The sequence below is a fragment of the Callorhinus ursinus genome, unplaced genomic scaffold (genome assembly GCF_003265705.2).
Source record: "Callorhinus ursinus isolate GAN/ISIS: 27379988/994484 unplaced genomic scaffold, GSC_fseal_2.0 scaffold20, whole genome shotgun sequence".
Classification (NCBI taxonomy): Eukaryota; Metazoa; Chordata; class Mammalia; order Carnivora; family Otariidae; genus Callorhinus; species Callorhinus ursinus.
Window position 1 is genome coordinate 384,004 of NW_027397082.1, and position 22,700 is coordinate 406,703.

The window sequence follows — 22,700 nt, forward strand, 5'->3', positions numbered from 1 at the left end:
GATCATATTCTGTTTTTTTTTTTTTTGTTCTGTTTTTGTTTGTTTTTATCTTTTTCTTTTTCCTTTTATTTTCTCTTCTTTCTTTCTCTTTCTTGTCCCCTGGTTTCAGGCTTTTTCTGATTTGTATAGAGTATATTTGCTGGAGACGTTGTTAACCTGTTAGCATTCTGTTCTCTCATTCATCTGTCCTCCTCTGGACAAAATGACAAGACGAAAAAAACCACCTCAGCAAAAAGAACAAGAGGTAGTACCGTCTGCCAGGGACCTACTCAATACGGACATTAGTACGATGTCGGACCTAGAGTTCAGAATCATGACTTTAAAGATACTAGCTGGGCTTGAAAAAAGTGTGGAAGTTATTAGAGAAACCCTTTCTGGAGAAATAAAAGAACTAAAATCTAACCAAGTCGAAATCAAAAGGCTATTAATGAGGTGCAATAAAAAATGGGGGCACTAACTGCTAGGATAAATGAGGCAGAAGAGAGAATCAGCGATATAGAAGACCAAATGATGGAAAATAAAGAGGCTGAGAAAAAGAGAGATAAACAACTACAGGATCACGAGGGCAGAATTCGAGAGATAAGCGATATGATAAGACGAAACAACATTAGAATAATTGGGATCCCAGAAGAAGAAGAAAGAGAGAGAGGGGCGCAGAAGGTATAGTGGAGCAAATAATAGCAGAGAACTTCCCTAATGTGGGGAAGGAAACAGGCATCAAAATCCAGGAGGCACAGAGAACCCCTCTCAAAATCAATAAAAATAGGTCAACACCCCAACATCTAATAGTAAAACTTACGAGTTACAGAGACAAAGAGAAAATCCTGAAAGCACCTCGGGAGAAGAGATATGTAACCTACAATGGTAGAAATATTAGACTGGCAACAGACCTATCCACAGAGACCTGGCAGGCCAGAAAGGACTGGCATGATATCTTCAGAGCACTAAATGAGAAAAATATGCAGCCAAGAATACTATATCCAGCTAGGCTCTCTTTGAAAATTGAAGGAGAGATAAAAAGCTTCCAGGACAAACAAAAACTAAAGGAATTTGCAAACACAAAACCAGCCCTACAAGAAATATTGAAAGGGGTCCTCTAAGCAAAAAGAGAGCCTAAAAGCAGCATAGATCAGAAAGGAGCACAGACAATATACAGTAACAGTCACCTTATAGGCAATACAATGGCACTAAATTCATACCTTTCAATAGTTACCCTGAATGTAAATGGGCTCAATGCCCCAATCAAAAGACACAGGCTATCACATTGGATTAAAAAACAAGACCCATCCATATGCTGTCCGCAAGAGACTAATTTTAGACCCAAAGACACCCCCAGATTGAAAGTGAGGGGGTGGAAAACCATTTACCATGCTAAAGGACACCAAAAGAAAGCTGGGGTGGCAATCCTTATATCAGACAAATTAGATTTTAAAACAAAGACTGTAATAAGAGATGAGGAAGAACACTATATCCTACTTAAAGGGTCTATCCAACAAGAAGATCTAACAATTGTAAATATCTATGCCCCTAACGTGGGAGCAGCCAATTATATAAGGCAATTAATAACAAAAGCAAAGAAACACATTGACAACAACACAATAATACTGGGGGACTTTAACACCCCCCTCACTGAAATGGACAGATCCTCTAAGCAAAAGATCAACAAGGAAATAAAGACTTTAAATGACACACTGGACCAAATGGACTTCACAGACATATTCAGAACATTCCATCCCAAAGCAACGGAATACACATTCTTCTCTAGTGCCCATGGAACATTCTCCAGAATTGATCACATCCTAGGTCACAAATCAGGTCTCAACTGGTACCAAAAGATTGGGATCATTCCCTGCATATTTTCAGACCACAATGCTTTGAAACTAGAACTCAATCACAAGAGGAAAGTCGGAAAGAACTCAAATACATGGAGGCTAAAGAGCATCCTACTAAAGAATGAATGGGTCAACCAGGAAATTAAAGAAGAATTTAAAAAATTCATGGAAACCAATGAAAATGAAAACACAGCTGTTCAAAATCTTTGGGATGCAGCAAAGGCAGTCCTGAGAGGAAAGTATATAGCATTACAAGCCTTTCTCAAGAAACAAGGAAGTCTCAAAAACACAACCTAACCCTACACCTAAAGGAGCTAGAGAAAAAAACAGCAAATAAAGCCTAAACCCAGCAGGAGAAGAGAAATAATAAAGATCAGAGCAGAAATCAATGAAATAGAAACCAAAAGAACAGTAGAACAGATCCACGAAACTAGGAGCTGGTTCTTGGAAAGAATTAACAAGATTGATAAACCCCTGGCCTGACTTATCAACAAGAAAAGAGAAAGGACCCAAATCAACAAAATCGTGAATGAAAGAGGAGAGATCACAACCAACACCAAAGACATACAAACAATTATAAGAACATATCATGAGCAACTCTATGCCAGCAAATTAGATAACCTGGAAGAAATGGACGCATTCCTAGAGATGTATCAACTACCAAAATTGAACCAGGAAGAAATAGAAAACCTGAACAGACCTATCACCACTAAGGAAATTGAAGCAGTCATCAAAAATCTCCCAAGAAACAAAAGCCCAGGGCCAGATGCCTTCCCAGGGGAATTCTACCAAACATTTAAAGAAGAATTAATACCTATTCTCCTGAAACTGTTCCAAAAAATAGAAATGGAAGGAAAACTTCCAAACTCATTTGATGAGACCACCATTACCTTGATCCCCAAACCCAACAAAGACCCCATCAGAAAGGAGAATTACAGACCAATATCCTTGATGAATATGGATGCAAAAATTCTCACCAAAATACTAGCCAATAGGATCCAACAGTACATTAAAAGGATTATTCACCATGACCAAGTGGGATTTATCCCTGGGCTGCCAGGTTGGTTCAACGTCCTCAAATCAATCAACGTGATACACTACATTAACAAAAGAAAGAACAAGAATCCTATGATCCTCTCAATAGACGCAGAGAAAGCATTTGACAAAGTACAGCATCCTTTCTTGATCAAAACTCTTCAGAGTATAGGGATGGGGGGTACATACCTCAATATCATAAAAGCCATCTATGAAAAACCTACAGCGAATATCATTCTCGATCCCTAAGGTCAGGAACGCGGCAGGGATGTCCACTCTCACCACTGCTATTCAACATAGTATTAGAAGTCCTAGCCACAGCAATCAGACAACAAAAAGAAATCAAAGGCATCCAAATTGGCAAAGAGGAAGTCAAACTCTCACTCTTTGCAGATGATATGATACTGTATGTGGAAAACCTAAAAGACTCCACCCCAAAACTGCTAGAACTCATACAGGAATTCAGTAAAGTAGCAGGATATAAAATCAATGCACAGAAGTCAGTGGCATTCCTATACACCAACAAGACAGAAGAGAGACAAATCAAGGAGTCGATCCCATTTACAATTGCACCCAAAACCATAAGATACCTAGGAATAAATTTAACCAAAGAGGCAAAGGTTCTGTACCCAGAAAACTATAAAATACTCATGAAAGAAATTGAAGAAGACACAAAGAAATGGGAAAACGTTCCATGCTCATGGATTGGAAGAACAAACATTGTGAAGATGTCAGTGCTACCTAGAGCAATCTACACATTCAATGCAATCCCCATCAAAATACCATCCACCTTTTTCAAAGAAATGGAACAAATAATCCTAAAATTTGTATGGAACCAGAAGGGACCCCGAATAGCCAGAGGAATCTTGAAAAAGAAAAGCAAAGGTGGTGGCATCACAATTCCGGACTTCCAGCTCTATTACAAAGCTGTCATCATCAAGACAGTATGGTACTGGCACAAAAACAGACACATAGATCAATGGAACAGAATCGAGAGCCCAGAAATGGACACTCAACTCTATGGTCAACTCATCTTTGACAAAGCAGGAAAGAATGTCCAATGGAAAAAAGACAGTCTCTTCAACAAATGGTGTTGGGAAAATTGGACAGCCACATGCAGAAGAATGAAACTGGACCATTTCCTTACACCACACACAAAAATAGACTCCAAATGGTTGAAAGACCTAAACGTGAGACAGGAGTCCATCCAAATCCTAAAGGAGAACACAGGCAGCAACCTCTTCCACCTCAGCTGCAGCAACTTCTTCCTAGAAACATCGCCAAAGGCAAGGGAAGCCAGGGCAAAAATGAACTATTGGGATTTCATCAAGATAAAACGCTTTTGCACAGCAAAAGAAACACTCAACAAAACCAAAAGACAACCGACAGAATGGGAGAAAATATTTGCAAATGACATATCAGATAAAGGGCTAGTATCCAAAATCTATAAAGAACTTATCAAACTCAACACCCAAAGAACAAAGAACCCAATCAAGAAATGAGCAGAAGACATGAACAGACATTTTTCCAAAGAAGACATCCAAATGGCCAACAGACACATGAAAAAGTGCTCAACATCGCTCAGCATCAGGGAAATCCAAATCAAAACCTCAATGAGATACCACCTCACACCCGTCAGAATGGCTAAAATTAAGTCAGGAAACGACAGAGGTTGGCGGGGATGCAGAGAAAGGGGAACCCTCCTACACTGTTGGTGGGAATGCAAGCTGGTGCAGCCACTCTGGAAAACAGTATGGAGGTTCCTCAAACAGTTGAAAATAGAGCTACCATACGATCCAGCAATTGCACTACTGGGTATTTACCCCAAAGATACAAATGTAGGGATCCGAAGGGGTACGTGCACCCCGATGTTTATAGCAGCAATGTCCACAATAGTCAAACTGTGGAAAGAGCCAAGATGTCCATCGACAGATGAATGGATAAAGAAGATGTGATATATACACACAATGGAATATTATGCAGCCATCAAAAGGAATGAGATCTTGCCATTTGCAACGACGTGGATGGAACTGGGGGGTGTTATGCTGAGTGAAATAAGTCAATCAGGGCAAGACATGTATCATATGACCTCACGGATATGAGGAATTCTTAATCTCAGGAAACAAACTGAGGGTTGCTGGAGTGGTGGGGGGTGGGAGGGATGGGGTGGCTGGGTGATAGACATTGGGGAGGGTATGTGCTATGGTGAGCGCTGTGAATTGTACAAGACTGATGAATCATGGATCTGTACTTCTGAAACAAATAATGCAATATATGTTAAGAAAAAAAAAGAAGATAGCAGGAGGGGAAGAATGAAGGGGAGTAAGTCGGAGGGGGAGATGAACCATGAGAGACGATGGACTCTGAAAAACAAACTGAGGGTTCTGGAGGGGAGGGGGGTGGGGGGATGGGTTGGCCTGGTGATGGGTATTAAAGAGGGCACATTCTGCGTGGAGCACTGGGTGTTATGCACAAACAATGAATCATGGAACACTACATCAAAAACTAACGATGTAATGTATGGTGATTAACATAACAATAAAAAATTATTAAAAAAAAAGTTGAAAATAGAGCTACCCTACGATCCAGCAATTGCACTACTGGGTATTTTACCTCAAAGATACAAATGTAGTGATCTGAAGGGGCATCTGCACCCCAGTGTTTATAGCAGCAATGTCCACAATAGCCAAACTATGGAAGGAGCCTAGATGTCCATTGACAGATGGAATGGCTAGAGAAGATATGGTATATATATATATACAATGGAATACTACTCAGCCATCAAAAAATGAAATCTTGCCATTTGCAGTGACATGGTTGGAACTAGAGGGTATTATGCTAAGAGAAATAAGTCAAACAGAGAAAGACAATTATCATACGATCTCACTCATATGTGGAATTTAAGAAACAAAACAGAGGATCATAGGGGAAGAGAGGAAAAAATAAAAGAAGAGAAAATCAGAGAGGGAGACAAACCATAAGAGACTCTTAATCACAGAAAACAAACTGAGGGTTGCTGGAGGGGAGGTGGGGGGGATGGGGTAACTGGGTGAGGGGCATTCAGGAGGGCACGTGATGGAATGAGCCCTGGGTGTTATATACAACTGATGAATCACTGACTTCTACCTCTGGAACTTATAATACACTATATGTTAATTAATTTAAGTAAAATTTTTTCACAAAATTAAATGTGTGTATAACACCTTAAACAATGTCATATGTGAATTAAACCTCAATAAAACTGGAAAAAATGTGGGTGTATATATACATGAAATAAACATCTATGTATACATACGGGGGAGTCAGGTGGGGAGGAGCAGAGACACGAGAGTGTGTATGCGCGTGTACTGACACCTGAGCCAAGTCCTGAGGCTGACGCGGAGCAAGCCTGGTTTAAACAGAGTAAGCGCCAGTGGGGATAAGCACAGTGGACCTGGACATCTGTGACTGCTATGGGGTGGCGGGGGCAGGGAGTGCAGGTGAGGGAAGACCCCGCTGGCCAAACCCGTTTGCCAAGCAAAGGCACGAGGGCTTGCTCCCCTTCCCGGCTGTGCTGCCGGCTCCTCTCTCCACCCACGAGCACCAGAAGACACAACAAGCAGCTAACACAGCTCGTGTCCTGGGAGGTCAGAGGCAGCTAACTAAGTCATTCCTTGGCAAGGTATAAATAGCACGTCCTCTCTCCCAGAGGACTTCTATTTTAAATAGGGGCCCTTGAAGATCACAAGGGAACAAACCTTTAAAATGCCTGTTGGGGCAGGGTCTTCCTGGTGTCCCATGAGCTCCCTAAGGAAGGGGCCCTAGCCCTGTGTAGGAGGGGCATGTAGACCTAGGTAGGGGTGGGCGACCAGGCGAGGGGAGGGGAGGGGAGGGGAGGGAGGCAGCCGCAGGGCCTGGGCCCCGGGGTCTCACCACCAAATGCAGACCCAGCCCCCATGTACCTCTGGGCTGTCAGATCCCTGGAGACCTGGCTGATGGCATCACCATGGTGTGAAGAGGCAGCTAACAGTGGGTTTTCCGGGTCCTCAAGGATAGCTGGCTGGATGACGTCATCCGCTACATGTGACCTGGGAGAGGACAGGGAAAAACCAAGGCTCAGAAATGTTCCTGAAAGTTTTCAATGTGTTGGAATCGCACATTTTATGTGGGCCGTGAGCAGGGCTTCAGGGCCTCCCTTTGCCAAAAGTGCAGGGTCTGCTGCTACTCCAAGTGTGGCCCACAGGTGGCGCCAGGCCAGGAGGGCTTTGTTATAAAGCACAGAAACCCGGAGAAAGTTTAGAAGCCCGCAAAGCAACTTGACTGAGTAATTTTGTCTGTTGAATCTAATAATAAAAGTCAGGATGCTGCGAAACACCCTACGATGCACAGGACAGCCCCACCACAAAGAATTATCTGGTCCAGAATGTCAATAGTGCTCAGGCTGAGAAACCGTGGCCGTGAATCTTGTTTCATTTTCTAGTAATTCATTTAATTGTATTTTAAGGTTTTATTTATTTATTTGACAGAGAGACACAGCGAGAGAGGGAACACAAACAGGGGGAGTGGGAGAGGGAGAAGCAGGCTTCCCGCGGAGCAGGGAGCCCGATGCGGGACTCGATCCCAGGACCCTGGGATCATGACCTGAGCCGAAGGCAGACACTTAACGACTGAGCCACCTAGGCGTCCCATTATTTTTTTTTAAAGTTTTGATCTATATGCATTAGAAGCTTAAAACTTTTTTTTAAGATTTTATTTTTAAGTAATCTCTACACCCAATGTGGGACTCAAACTCACCCCAAGATCAAGAGTCACACACACTCCACCGACTGAGCCGGCCAGGCGCCCTGAAACTTAAAAACAACACTGGCCCTTCATCCACTGAGAAGGTGGACAGCAGACAGCCTCCAAGAGCAGCAGGTTTTGCAAGTTCAGAGGGACACGGGTCACTGTCACACACTGGTCACGCATCAGCTCACTCCGCTGGAAACCCCTTCCATAATCAGGTGTGTCTTACTAGTTCATCAGGGAGGACCATGACTTTGTCTTTCTGATGAACTTTGCTCTGGGCAGTAAGTAGCAGGACCGTCTCTTTCATTCCCTGAGTGGATACTGATTGCATACCAACTCTTAGGCTGGGAACAGGAAAGAGGTGGGCCGTGCTCGTGGGGCTGAGAGTCTTAGGCAAGAGTCAGACAGTTTTTTTAAATGCTTATTTATTTAGTAACAATTGCAGTAACCACTAAGAAGGACAGACACAGATGGCTAAGGCCATAAACCAGGATGTCTGGGCTGGGGCAGTGGGAGTAGGGGACTATTTCCTTGTGGAGTGGTAAGCTGAGGCCAGCCAGCCCAGCTCAGTGATAATGACCCCTGTGCCAGGAACTGTTAGTCTAAGTGCTCATAGGTATCGCCCCATATGGTCCTCACAGCGGCCCTGTGAGGTGGGTATTCTCATTACCCTTGTTTTACGGATATGGAAACCAAGGCACAGAGAGGCCGAGTAACTTGTCCTCGGTTGCACAGCTGGTAAGGGGCAGAACCGGGTTACAAACCCAAGCCTGACGCTAGAGGCCATGTTTTAAACCACCACTCCAGGCTGTGTGCCAGAGGTTGAAGAGTAAGAGAAAGGAAGAGTGCCTGTAGTAAGGGAAGCCACCCATCTGAAATCCCTGAACCAGGAAGGAGTTTAGCTTTTGGGAGCAATGAGTGCAAAAGGTCACGGTTGCAGGAGTGTGGATGACAGAGACTAGGAAGGGGAGAGGTGGACAGGAGCCAGAGCCCAAGGCGAGGTCGAGGGACTGGATCCTAAGCCAAGGAATTAGTCCAAACTGTCTATCCAAGTGCTGCCCTTGGCCTTGAGATGAATGAGCGGCGGGGAGGCCCAGGGTGAGTTTCTTGAAACTATGTCTTAAATATGATTAGACCAGCCCACGCCTGTGTCCACACCTTACTATTTATCCCCATGGACCTTGTGATGTTCCCTTCCTCCTCCACTGTTCCCATCCATCATTCCAAATCCCCCAGAACAAGATCCCAGAGACCGGGGACCATGCCCAAGGGAGAGAAATGAGGACAAGGGGAAGAGAAGGAAGGAGCAGGCCTGGAGGAGAATCCTCAACTACAGGCACTAGCGACTTTCCAAAGTCATAAAAAACAAACAAACAAACAAACAAAAAACTGAGTGGAAAAACATCACCCAGGAGCTTTGGCAACACACACTGAAAGCCCTAAAAGACTTTGTTTCCTTCAACACAGTCATGGTACTTCCAAGAATTTATTTTAAGGAGATGATTAAGGATGTGAGCAAAGATGCTGATCATAACTGTGACCATTACAGCAAAACAAAAACAAAAACAAAAAAACTAGAAACAAGCAAAATGTCCCCCCGCAGGGGACAGCTGATCATAGTAAGGCACAGCTATAGAATGGACTCATAGGCAGCTGTTTAAAAAAATTAAGGTAGATCTCCATATACCTAGAGCTAAGTGTATCCACCGTTAACTAGAAAGAGGTTTTAAAACTATCAGAAGCATGACCCACATTTCATGTGCGTGTATCAATGTTTGTGCGCATATACATATATACGTACACACACATGTGCAGAAGTGTGCAGCAGGGTGAATGAGTACCCAGCAATGAGGGACGATGTGTGCCAACGTGTGAACAGTAATTCTCTCTCATTGGTGTTTTTTTTTAAAGATTTTATTTTTACGTAATCTCTACGCTCAACGTGGGGCTCGAACTCATAACCCCGAGATCAAGAGTCGCATGCTCCACCGACCGAGCCAGCCAGGCACCCCCTAAGTGTTTTCTCCCGTTGGATTCATCTCTATTTTCTAGTTCGGTGCTGACTGTGCCCGGCTTTTATAAGCAAAATAAATAAGAAAGCCTACATAAGGACAATTTTAAGTGACAGGGAACAACTTCAGTTTGTACGTAACTCAGGGAAAGTTTTCAGAGATGGGACAATCAGAGTAAAGCCCACGTTTGTATTCACATAGGACCCAGACGTGTCAGGCTCGTCCCGAGGCAGAAGTGCAGCCACACCTCACTCATCAGGCACCACGGGGGACAATGAAGGTCCCGGTGGGGGGGGGGATTTGGGGGGTAACAGATATCTGCCTGCATATTCTATGAGATGGCATTTTTATTTTAACTCTTTGGGAGGAATTATGTTTGAAAGCACATTGGACACTTCGCTGAATTTTCTGAACAGAGAATCTTGAACATAATGAAATGTTTTCTTAATGACACACAACTGGCCTCTTGAGTGACTATGACGTAAGTCAGGAAGTATGCTATGGCACCAAGAGCACAATTGTACATGAAGAGTCCAGAGGGCTGGGTTCTAGGCCGGCCCCACCTTGGGATCTCAGCCAGGTGACTTTTCCATCTGTAAAAGCGAAGGTTCCTAGACTGCACAGTCCCCAAGGATTCTCCCAACTCAGTCCTGCCCCTCACTCGCAGGCTGTCAGCCAGCACCTCTGCTAACTCACCTGATTCTGCTCTACTTTCTGCCTTTGGTTCTCTGCTTCTCATGCACAGACTAAGACATGTGGCTGAGGGTGTTAGAATAGTGTGTAAATCAAGAGTTAATAAGCACTGAAAAAGGTTTATAAACCATACAACATCATTATGATAATTTTTAAAATAAGTGTATGTGTATATATACACGTTAGCTTGAACCATATGAAATTCCTAAAAAATAAATTGTCAAATTCACACTGTACCAGCAGCTCGAAGGCCTTTTTGTCTTACTTCTTTGAGACCCAGCTATGTTCCAGATGGCTACAAAGGGGGCAGAGCTGACTTCTGGGTGAGTGGAGGAATTCTTACAAAGCAGCTCTTCTTGGACCAACTGCAAGAGGCTATAAATGGTTTCTAAATTCTACCAGGAGTGGTGCTCAGACTAGAGTGACTGCAATATTTTTCAGAAGAAAAAAAAAAAAAATCTGTCCGAGATTTTAACCACCAGCTGCTTCCACCAGCTGCCAGGACCAGCCCACTATAAATTTAGTCAGGCCAGCAAAGGGTTGATTTTCCGCTGGAATGTCAGGGAGGGACGCTTGCATCAACAAGTGATTCTCCAAAGGGACATGAGTCACCCTCAGAGATGGAGGCAGAGAGGATCTGGCTTCAGAAAGGAAGGCAGTCCCGTTCTGGTCTAAAAAGCCAGCACCTCAGCTCTACACACAGAATCCGTGCCCCAGGAAGAGCCCCAGGCTGAATCTCCTGGGAATCACTGAATAATAATCACAATTAATACCAATAATGAGAGAGGGAGGAAAGTCTGGGAGGTGATGGACACATTTACGCCTTGACGGTGATGAGGGTGTCACAGGTGTGTACTCAGCTCCAAACTCATCGAGTTGCAGACAGTCAATAGGTCCAGCGTTTTACGTCTCAATCATACCTCAATAAAGTGGCTTAAAAAAGAAAAGGGATCACACACTCCAGAGTTGACAGGCTAATCAAGAGCACGGCAAGTTCAAAGTCTAAAGTAAGGAGAAACGTGAAGGGTGCTGATAGAACAAATTGCCTTAGAAAAACAGGGTTCTCTCAGGCGGGGCCATCTGGAAAGGCCCCCTGAGGGGCGGGGCAAGCAAAGTGCCTAACAGACAGAGGAGTGCAGAGCTTTCCAGATGAAAAAAAGCTTCTCCCTCCTCTCTCTCTGATGGTTCAGAGGGAAAGCCATTAGGCTTCTCTTCCCCTGCCGTGGACAAGGCAAGGAAGGTGACAGGAGAGGGGACAGAGGCTGTCCCTGTGTTACCTACAGGGAGGGTAACAGAAAAATAGCCCTATCAAGGGTAATGGAAGCCAGGTCCTCACAGTCAGAGGATTTGCCAAACACAAACGGTGATTAGGCTCCAGCACTCCCTGAGCTGTGTTGCAATCAGAGGAATGAGAAAAACACAGAACTAGGTGTAGGGGTGAGTGTGTGGGCACACACATACCTCTACTTCCCAGCTCCCTCTGCGGAGAGAGGTCAGTCAAAAGGACATTAAGAATTACCTCAAAGGGGCTGCTGCTGGCCAAATCTGGGACCACGAGGGCATAAAAAAAATAGACACTAATGAGTTACAACCCATCAAGTAAAGTAAGAACTCATGAGTTCACACAGACACAAAGACACACAAATGCACAAGAGAAGAAGAAGGAAAAGTTCCTCTTTCCAGTACAAGGCCAACTTGGAAACTCAGGAGGAATGATGAAAGCCAAATCACCATTCAAGGGCCACCAGAGCAGTAGTCATTTCAGGCAGCCATCAAAGGATGCTGAGGCAGGTGGGCGGTTTAAAGAAGTAAAGGACATTGTGTGGTCTTGGATCCACTTAATGGTGGAGAAGCCAGGTGCTGACCAGGACTGCCATCCCTGATGGTGGGACGGTCATCACACTGTGCTCGGGGACATGACCCGCTGGGAAGAGCACCGCATCGCTTCTGTGCGATGCCTGAGCAGAATGGCCAGCCAGTCAGGTCATGAGAAAACTCTGGACAGACACAGGTTGAGGGATTTTTCCAGAATGAGAGAACTGTACTCTTAAAGGTCACGAAAGACAAGGAGAGACCGGGGAACTCTCCCAGATTGAAGAGAGTTCACAAGCACACAGTCGAATATGACACATGCTTTAGGACTGGGTCCTGGATCGGATGGAAAAGGGGACAAGCTGGTAAGTCTGGATGGGTTCTGAAGACTAGGGGTATGGTGGCCTGGTGCATCCATTTCCCGACTGCATGGTTGTGTTGGTCTCATTCTGGAGCGTCCTTGTTTTGGGGAAAGGAACACTGAAGTGTTTATTTTGGTTTGCATTTTGGAGGGTGACAGCTTCGTGTTTGCAACTGGCTCTCAAATGATCCAGAAAAAGAGAGAGGATAATACAGGGGAAGGACCAAGCACATCGTGATGAAGTGTCAACATGAGGCACCTGGACAAAGGGAACATGGGAATACGCTACTCTTCTTGTGGCTTTTCTGTAAGCTGGAAATGATTTCAGAAACAACAACGTCCTGGACAAAGGCACGCGGGCAAACAGCCACACCCCAGTACCCCAGAACTCAGTTTGGGTTCTGGAGGACACAGCAGGGCGTGCGATGGGGCCAGCAGGAAGGGGAGCTGCAGACCCACCCCTGCAGACCCCGGGCCAGCTTGGAGAAGGTCTCAAAAGTCAGGCCAACAATCTGCTGTTTGGGCGGCAAGGGGGAGCAGCCGAGATTTACGAGCAGGGGAGCAGCAGAATATTTGGGAGATAGCGCTATGTTCCAGAGCAGAGAATAACTGGGAGAAGAGATACGAGCCGAGCCGAGGAGTGGTTCAGGGGCCGGGTAACGCTGGATGGGAGCTTGGCAGCTGCAGAAGAGCTGGGGTCTGCTGTGCGGGAGGCTTCATGATGTCCACCCGGCACCAGGTGTTGGGGGTCGGGGGAGGAGATGGGGAGATGGCAAAGCTGATTCAGGTTTTGAGTATCTAATCGGCTGGACAACCACATTATTAACTAACCGCATGCCTCCCTCGTACATAATACCTTAATATTTATCTTTCGATGAAGTCAGTTGTTCAATTTAAAAGAATATTCACCATCTAAGTAATAACATCAGTGAGGCTGTGGTTTTGATGTGCTACTTTTCCTTTTTTCTAATATATAGGTCTTAAAATGACCAGGCAGCACCCAGGCTCCAGGCAAGGCCCCTTGGGAGCTATGCAGCACACTCTGGAAAACACTGGGGCAGCTCTCAACGACACAGCGGAGGTACAGCCCCATGCTGCTCACACCTGCTCAGTCTGGTTTCAAAAAGAGAAGCAAAGCCTGTCATAAATCAGCAAACTGGAATCTTCTGGAATTGCACATCTTTATGAACTGTTGGTCCACTGCGAGCTTGGTACGACCCAACTGGCCAAGGGTAGGAGCCACGGTAAAGGCACGTAACATATGGGGCACATCTGCGCATCCTCTTCGGGTCTCCCCCTTGGTGTTCGGAGACAAGAGCTTCGTCCTCTGGCACGAGGGGCGGATACACCTGACCTCTGCTTCGGCCGCTCCTCGAGAAGCTGGGCTTACCAGGCGTCCACCTGCTCAGGACCAGCAACGCTTTGCTTTTTTAGTCCCTATGGAGAACAACATGTTCTTTTGTGATCTGGCAAATGATGAAGTGGGATGGGGGCACCCCGGCAATCCTGAAGGCCAGGTACAGGAGTTCGGCTCAACTGACAAGAGGGCTCCTAAAACCAGAGAGTCCCACCGTTCCTGCGGGCAGGGGAGTATGAGCCCCTGACAGATAAGGGGCCTGATGAAGGTCTCAAGCACACTGTTTTTACTGATGATAATATTTTAGCATGTACTAAATGCTGTAATGAATGCAAAGAAGTACAACAAAAGGATTGACGATAGAACAATAAATAATCACAAGAGCAGCAAACGTTGTTAAGTGCTGAGCGTGGGGTGAAGAGCTGTGCACATCCTTGCTCATCCAGCCCTTCGAAGGGGTATAAAGTGGTCAGAATTTGAACCCAGGCCCCAAAGTACAGGATCCAGGCAACCCCACAGCGTGGGGGGCCTGGCTCGAGCTAAGAACAGGAAGAATCTCCCATGAGACTCCAGGAAAAGCAACGTGTCTGAGAGATCCTAGATCCCATGTCAGGGAGAACAGAGATTTTCCACTCCCATATAAGAAAGGCCAGCAATTTAAAGATTTGCCTTTAGTTAAAAAAAAAAAATACTAAAATTTTTAAAAATAACTTAAGAAAATACACAGCTACTTGTATTTGTATAGTATGTTAGCTCTCCGCCAAATGGTGTGTTTTAGGATTCTCCATCACCCCTATGTAGTTGGCAGACAACTTATTTTATAGAAAAGGAGACTGAAGCTCACGGAATTAAGTCCCTTGGCAAAGAGACAGCGTGGCGAGCACCCGGGCCTTCTGCCACTGAGCCTGTCCTCATCATAGGGACCCACGGAGTGGCCCCGGCTGTTCCCCCAGCGGGCACGCCACAGTTCTGAGTTCAGCTGCACAAGGAGGCGGAGGTGGCAGAGGCCCCTGGGGGGACAGGCCCGCGGGGGGGCAGGGTAGGAGCACTGTGGGGCAGGAAGAGGGGACAGGCCAGCAGGGGGATCGTGGCTCCAGCAACAGGAGAGGACCCTCCACTTTGTTCCCTGCCATCTTCCCAGCCCAGAGCCAGCAAGGAAAAAGCTGACGGGGACGAAAGAGCCACAAGGGACAGAGCCACAGGGAGAGAAGCCAATGGCATCAAAGAGGTAACAGTTCCAACAACGAGGGTGACACTCTGTGACATTTTATAGACACTTAACATGGAACAACTGTCCATTTCAGTTGTGAGCTGTGCTTTTCATATTTCGGGGCCAAACATTTTTTGAACACTCCTGGTAAGCCCTGGGCCTCGGTACTGGGCCTTTGTCAGTGAAGAAATAAGGCCCCTTCCCCGCTTCCCTGAGAGGCAGGATGGGGCAGGGGGCTGGAGGCTGGGCCCCCACTCCAGCAATAAAGAGCTGTGTGACCTTGTGGAAAGGCTCCTTCAAGCCTCAGTTTCCCCATCTGTCAAAGAAGGCAATGGTAGTCCCTGCCTGGCCAGGGAGTGGTGAGGGTTGAGGCCAGTCCCGTAACTTTCCTCCCGCGAAGGACCCAGCATCAGTACTACAAACACAATGGGGTACACCATCTTCCCAACAGAACACCCTGCAGGTCCACAGTCCACACGCCTGCCTCCCCTGCCCAGCTGTGCGCCCCGAGGTGTACGTGCTGCTCCTTTGCCCCTCACCCCCCACCCAGGGCGCTGTTGTGGGATTGGAATGAATACAGGTGGCAACAAAAGGAACCCATGTTTATGAGCACCCACTATGTGCCAGGCACTGGATGGGGCCTTTGCCACTTTGAGCAACGTGAAGCCCATTGCACGAAGAGCAAATCGAGCCTCTGGGCAGGGAAGTCACTCTACCCAGGGCCACACTGAGCTAAGCACCGTCCTCTGCTTGGACTCCAGCCCTCACGGGCAGACAGGATGCATGGGCGCAAGCAGCATCTCTCTCAGGGATGTACAATGAATAGTGACAAGCAAAGCAGCCTGGTGGGGTCTGCCTTCCCACAAAAAGGAGGTGAACAGCCAGCACGGGGCCGCTGGGCAAGACCTTTTCCTCCCTGGGCTGCAGGTGCCTCCTCCATAAAAGGAGGTTTGAACTGTTCGTCCTCTATGTTCCCTTCTAGCTCAGTGATTTTTCTGATCTGGAAACCCTGAGGCTCTAGAGGGGCAGCCCCTGGGCTGGCTGAAAGGGATGGCTTGGAGGAAGCCCTGGGTAGTGCCCTCTTGGCCAGGGGCCAGGTTCCTGGCTAGGACTTAAGGATGGGAGGCAGGGGGTAACCCGCTGACTCAAGGCTCCAGCTCCCAGGAGACCTGGTGGTGGAGAGGAGGTGCAGAGGGAGAACCTTTTTCTCATATACAACTTAATCGCGCCTTAAAAATGGCTATCAATCGCACACCCCACACTGGGTGCAGTTAGTGAGCCCAAGGACAGCAGATGATGACAAGCTCAAAGGGGAGGAAGTCATTCCAGGAGGGACAAGGCAGGGAGGTAGTACCCACTGTTCTTTGCAGAAGATAAAGGAATTACCAAACCCAGGTGCTGGGAAAAGCCACAGGGTCAGGTGAGTGATGATGCAGCAGTCCCCCCGATCAAAGGGACAAAGCCAAGAAAAGACACCTGCCAAATGGGCCAGCACTTCTGGGGTCAAGATCCCGGCCAAGGGGACCTACTCCTCCCGAAAGCCAGTGCAGGGAACCCACTGTGCCTCAACTCCACCAGAACACTGGCACAGAGATCAAACAAAGTCATCCGTGGGGTGGGCGGGCAGCAAATGTGGTCAAGACAGTACAGGCTCTGGACAGGACCGAGCTGAGCCTGAATCCGACTCTGCCATTTCCTAGCCATTTGGAGCCCTGGGCAAGTTCATTAACCTCTCTGAGCCTGTTTCTGACCCTGTGAAATGGGGACAAATTGTATAACTCGGAAGGATTGTTAAAAGAAAGCAGAGCACAAAGCATCTGTACAGCACGGCGTCAATCTCTTAATAGGTCCTCACCAGACAGTAGGTGTTCAATTAAATACGTGTTGACTGTATGGACGCTTGGAAAGTAGCAACAACACAAAGATGTCAGCAGCTGCCGCCACCAGAGCTGCCTGGCTCCCCTTAATTCAGGCCAGAGACGGCTCCCTCTCTAATTTTTCTGAGCCCAGAGCAGGCATCCCAGCTCACAAACAAACCGGAGTCTGCATGAACACCTGGAGTGTTTTGACACAGACAAGACAAAAGTTTAGTTGTTGGTTTTTTAAAACCTTGCTGGGTCCTCGGTTTCCTTTGATGGTCGCAGATTTTTCTCTGCTTCCAAAACTACACGAGTTGCACAATTAACCCCGATGGTTCTCCCTACACACAGAAAGCAATGAGGTCTAGACCTTGTCCGAGGAGTAAAGGCGGACACCCCGTGGTTCCAGAGATGGGGGACCAGAACAGACAACCACTGGCCCTAGAAGCCAGGAGATGGGCTCTGCCCAGCGCGGTACTCCTGCCCAGGGACAGCAGGAGAGATGAGGCAGGGTCTTGTCGACCCTGGAGCAGAGAGACCCTGGCACATGGCTGACCACCAAACAAACTAGAGCTCGACACAGGGAACTGTCAGATGCAACTTCCTGGGCCAGGTAACTCACAGGTGAGCAAACTGCAGTGAAGGCATGCAAGGTGACATCGGGCCTTTGCCTACTTAGTGGGAAAGAGGCAGGGGGACGGCAGGCAGCCATGGAAAGCCGAGGATCAGAGGAATAAAAGAAGGAAGGAAAAGATGCTCCTGCCCCAGGCATGAGCCAACCTCTTACTACCTCTTCTCAGCTTGGAAGGGGCCCCATTGGGAGAACTGGCATGATGTGAGCCAGCCCCTTGCCCTCAGGAGTGTAACCACGTGCTCTGAATGACACAGCAGGGGGCTCCCGGGTCTCCGAGGCCCCACGTGGATGCGAGCCCACCAGGAGACGGGGCTGAGCAGGACCAGAAACGGCCAAATCTGCACACGAGCCGGTACAGCAACTACTTCTTTCCAGTGTTTCCCCTAGATTTGCTCTCTGTGAGCAGAACTGAAGGGAGTTTCCTATTCTTTTATTTTTACTTGTTTCCTGGGGAAACTATAAATGAGCAATTAAATGGGAGGATGGGCAAAACAGGGGGCCGGAGAGCCGGCTTCCGAATAAAAGAGAACCCTGTTCACTAGCACACCTCCTCATTTCCACTTAAAAATAATACCAATAAAAATAAGCTCTCGGAGGTCTTAGGAACTCCACCTCCCCTAATCAAATCCTTTTGATCATAACCAGGTGAAAATAGAACCAGACCCTTCTGTGTGCACAGCACTTCACAGTTTGCCAGTATTTGCGGGCACATGATGGCACTTGCCCCCACAATCCTGAGAGTCAAGCGGGCAAGGATACGTGGATATGTGTCCACACCATTAGAAGATGGAAGTCGGGACTCAGAGACGGTTAGTGACCTGCCCGAGGGCACACAGCTGGTAGGGCTGGGGCAGGGACTCAAATATAGGAGCTCAGTCTCAAAACTGGGAGCTTTGTCTGTACTGCCTCTCCCATCCCAGGGAAAACCCATCTTGGGAACTTTGCTTTCTCTGAATTGGCCACACTGAGTACCGTTGCCGAGCGCCAGACTGAAGGCATAGACCAGACAGGGCCAGAGAGGAAGGGAAGGGGGACAGAGCTGATCCCCAAGATATCTGTAATGAAACCTCCACTGCAGATCATTGCTCTAGAGGCCCCGGCACATTTTGTTTGCCCTTTCTATTTTTAGAGCCACCTCCCTACAAACTTTTGTTTTGCCAGGTCATCTTCTTCCTGCCTTTCCTTTCTCCTGAACGGTTCCATAATCCATGGGCCATTTTGTCAAGCTCAGGGAGTTGCTGTAGAAATGATTCCCGAGGTTATAAACAAGGGACCGGTGACCTCGGTGGGGGAGAGACAAAACCCAGCCCCCGAGCCAGATGTCACACGCCTTGGTCACAAGTCACAGTAGGAGAGACCCGGGCACCCAGCTCTGTGGTCTTCTCCTTTTTTGACTTGCTCCTCTGGCCAGGAAGAGTCAGAGACTCTATCACCAGCCTGCTAGACCTTCTCCTCATTGTGCAAAAGGTACCGGGGCCTGAAAACCCAAACCACAGTCAATCCAAGAACCGTTTGCTTTCGGCTGTGGACCTGAGTCCCAGGAGAACACACACACACACACACACACACACACACACACACACACACACACACACACACACACACACACTGCTCCTTGAAAGCAGAGACTGTGTCTTACTCACTTCAACCACTGACCACCCCCCCAGGCCCATGTCACTCTTATGCCGTGTACTGCAAACTAGGCAGGTCCTCCCTCAAGCAGTGCCTGTCTCCATAGAAATGACAAACATAAATAACCACAATACAAAGCAGGATGAGACCACGGAGGCCTCAGGACTTAGCCGAGAGAACACCGCGCCAGGTGCCTGGGATCCTGGGTTAGAGTCCCACCTTCACATGTGACGCTGGACTTCTCCGAGTCTCCCTTTGGGTATCTATAACATGCAATTTTGATCTTTAAGTTTCCTTCCAGCTAAGATATTTACGTTTTTAAGTGTTTTAAGTTTTAAGAGTTTTTAAGTGCTCAAACTCAGAAACAAAAAGGATGGAGATGAACAGGGAGACCAGAGGCCAGTTCCTTGCTGGTTTCCCAGGGGGGCACATTTGTTCCCTGGATCTCCACAAGCAGGGATGTCTGTGTGGGGGTCGCCCTCCCTGGTGCCCGGCCTACCTTTACATGAGGGACTAGCACCAGTGCAGGAGCTGAAAAAGAGGCTCGGGGTAGCTCAGAGTCAGCCGTGGCATCTGGATGAGGGCAGTTCCTGACCTATTTCCTGCTCCGGCCCTCCTCTAAGGAGAATGCCTGAGCCCAGGGCAGAGCCTGTGAGAAGGAGCCCCAAGGGACTCACCTGCCCAGCACAACCGGCCCTATTCTCTCCAAGAGCTCCCCGACTGAGCTCCGGATGAGAAAGCCCAGGGCTGGAGGCTGGGCAGTAGCCCATTCCCCAAGCCCCAGCAAACCCTTCCTCCAGCTCCACCGACTTCAAACCAGGCCCCTGAGAACAATGGTGAAGACTCAACTTCAAAACATGTAAGTGATTCAGAGTGGATGAAGCCACAGATGAAACCAGCCTCAGGACATGGCCCCAGACGTTTCCAAAGTCACTTCCAAATACTACAATGAAAACAGCTTTTGAAATGTGGCTTCACAGCGAATCCCAGAGAAATAAGAACAGAGCGTTCTCTGCCTTCTAACAAAGCTCCGTCCTCTTCTGGCATAAAACTGATAGAAACCAGCACGAGGGCCCTCGATTGTCCAGTACCGTGCGGGCAGGGGGGTGGGACAGCCGCCTGCACCCCTGCACACACTGTGGGCACGCTAACCCGGCCCCCTGGCTGCCCTTCCCGAAGCTTCCATTCGCGCCTCCTCAGCCCACCGATGCCTGAGGACACGTTTTCTCACAAAGTCTCTCTCTGTTGTATTTAACGCCGCCCCCCCCCGGCCCCCGCGCACAAGGTCCTGTCCTTAGCAACTGACAGAGCCAGAAGATAACTAGGCTAACGGCGTGAAGGGGATGATGATGATGCTGACGATGCCACTGTAAGCCAAGACAAGCGCTGAGCCGTACAACAAACACGACCTGAGCCGCAGCCTGTGCAGGCAATCAGGACTTTTGAAGTCACTTTTCCAGGACCTGCAGAGGCCAAGGAAGAGTCACGCCGCGGGGCCAGGGAGTCAAGGACGCCCAGGGGAAGCTCCGCGGGTCACGTGCTCGCCGGAGCCCTGAAGTGCGCTCGGCCCCGCTGACGTAACTAGTCGAGAATTTAAAAGTCCCTAACTTGGAGGAAATGCAGTGCGGTCTTATGGCTCATCCACGCGCCGCCGTGGACCGCCGGGGGTGACCCCGCGCCACCAGGTGGCACCGCTCGAACTCTGAAGGAGCCCCCAAGGGGGTGGCGCAGAGCCGGGCCACGGGCGGGGACCGCGGTCCCGAACCCCAACTGCAAGCGGAGACTCCATCTATGGGCGGGGACCGCGGCTCCGGGCACCGACCCCAACAGCGGGCGGGGACCCCAGCTAGGGCGAAGACCCGGGCACACGCGCAGACTCCAACCGCGGGCGGAGACCTCGACCCTGGGCGGGGACCCCAGCCGCGGGCGCGCACCCCGAACGGTCTCACGGACGGAGCGAGCCTCCCCGGCACACGCCCCGGGCCCGCCAGCTGCCCCGCAGACACACTCCTCTGCCAGCAGGGGACACAAATGCGTGCCTCGCCTCTCTCCTGCCCTTAGCCAGTGCCTCCTGGGGAAAGATCAAGTGAGCTTCGGCTATCACTTCTAGCACGCCTTTGTCTGGCGGCCAAGGTCCTGGGGACGCCCGTCTCCTCCCTGACCCCGGACGCCCGCCCGCCGGTGGCCGCGGCTCACTTACCGGCCCGGGGCGTTCGCGGATGGCTCGCGCGGAGTCGCCTTCCTTCGGGGACGCGACTGCCAAAGAGCCCCGAGCGTCTGAGTTGCCCGAGCCGAGCGGCGGCGCGCGGAGTCCACCCCCCGGCCGGGCCCGGCGACGCAAACTTTCCCGGGGCAACGGCGCGGGGCGGGCGCGGGGGCGGCGCGGCCCCCCGAGGGTCGGGCAAAGTTGCAGCACAAAAGGCCAATGACTGGGAGCGCGGCGGCGGCCGGGCCAGGCTCCTCCCCCAGCTCTCGGCGCTCCGAGGGCCCGCGCGCAGCCAGCTGCTCGCGCAGGGCGCCCGCCGCGCTCTCCTCCCGGGCCAGGAATGCGCGGGGCCGGCGGCGGCGCGCCCGGGAGCCCCGGGGCCCCGGCGGCCGCGCAGCCAGCCGGGGACGGGCGCAGCCTGACCCCCGCCGCAGCGCCGCCCCGCCGCTGCTCCCGAACGCACGGCGGGCTGCTTCCAGGAGTCTCCGAGGCATGACCACTTGTTACAGGTCTGAGTTTTTCCACGCGCTTCCCACTACGCGGGGCAACCGCGGGGAAGGCACCGTGCGAAACGCGGGAGGCCAAGCGCGGGCCATGTGTCCCAACGCGGCGATCCACACACGCTTGGGAGTGGGGAGCAGGCCCCCCGAAAAGAAGGTGGGGGCGAAATGGTGCCGCACTAGTTCCTGGAGCCAAATTCTGACTCTTCCTTCTTCCTCTGCGTCGACCTAACACTGCTTCACCACAGAGCCTTAGACTGCGCTGTGCTCTACAGTTTGCAAAACTTGATGTGCCTTCTCCTGGGCTGCTGCACCCTCTGAAGTAGGCAGAGACTATAAACCCAAACCGCTTCCCGCTGCCATATTTCCAGGGAGCCTGTTTCTATCTGAAGTTGTTGACTTTATTTTTTTCCCTTCTAGGGCCCCACATCAACTCCTCTGCTAACATCGACCTCTTACCCAGAAGTGGCGCTTACCTGCCCCTGGTCCCACTGCAAGGTATCACCTTTCCTCGGGCTATTTCTGCAGCTAGGCAGAAAGAAGAAGGAAAAGAACTAAGAAGAGCCTGTGGCTGTATGTGGATGCCAGGCTTCCTATTTTAAGTTTGGTTTCAAGAAAGCTTTGCTATATTTTATATGCAGGGGCCAAAGGGCCAGAGACTCACAAATGACTCAACGCTTCCTTTCTTCCTCTTAAAGAAACACGCCCAAGTCTTAATGGCCCTAAATGAGAATTCCATGAAGAATAAAGAAATTTACTTCTATTACCTTCCACTAAAATTTTTTTTTAA

The 22,700-nt window shown here is 49.2% G+C and overlaps 1 protein-coding gene and 1 long non-coding RNA gene across 11 annotated transcripts in view; one reads left to right on the forward strand and one right to left on the reverse strand.

Moving 5' to 3' along the window:
• Window positions 1-22,700, reverse strand: part of TACC2 (transforming acidic coiled-coil containing protein 2) — a 207,225-nt gene that overhangs the window by 98,780 nt on the left and 85,745 nt on the right. For all 10 annotated transcript variants that reach the window (XM_073904071.1, XM_073904069.1, XM_073904068.1 and 7 more), the window contains one exon: window positions 6,809-6,934. In XM_073904071.1, coding sequence (XP_073760172.1) covers window positions 6,809-6,934 — 126 coding nt within the window. The remainder of the gene's footprint in view (window positions 1-6,808; window positions 6,935-22,700) is intronic.
• Window positions 21,794-22,673, forward strand: LOC112830450 (uncharacterized). Its single transcript, XR_012381622.1, has 2 exons — window positions 21,794-22,232; window positions 22,331-22,673. It is a non-coding gene; the product is annotated as an uncharacterized lncRNA (long non-coding RNA).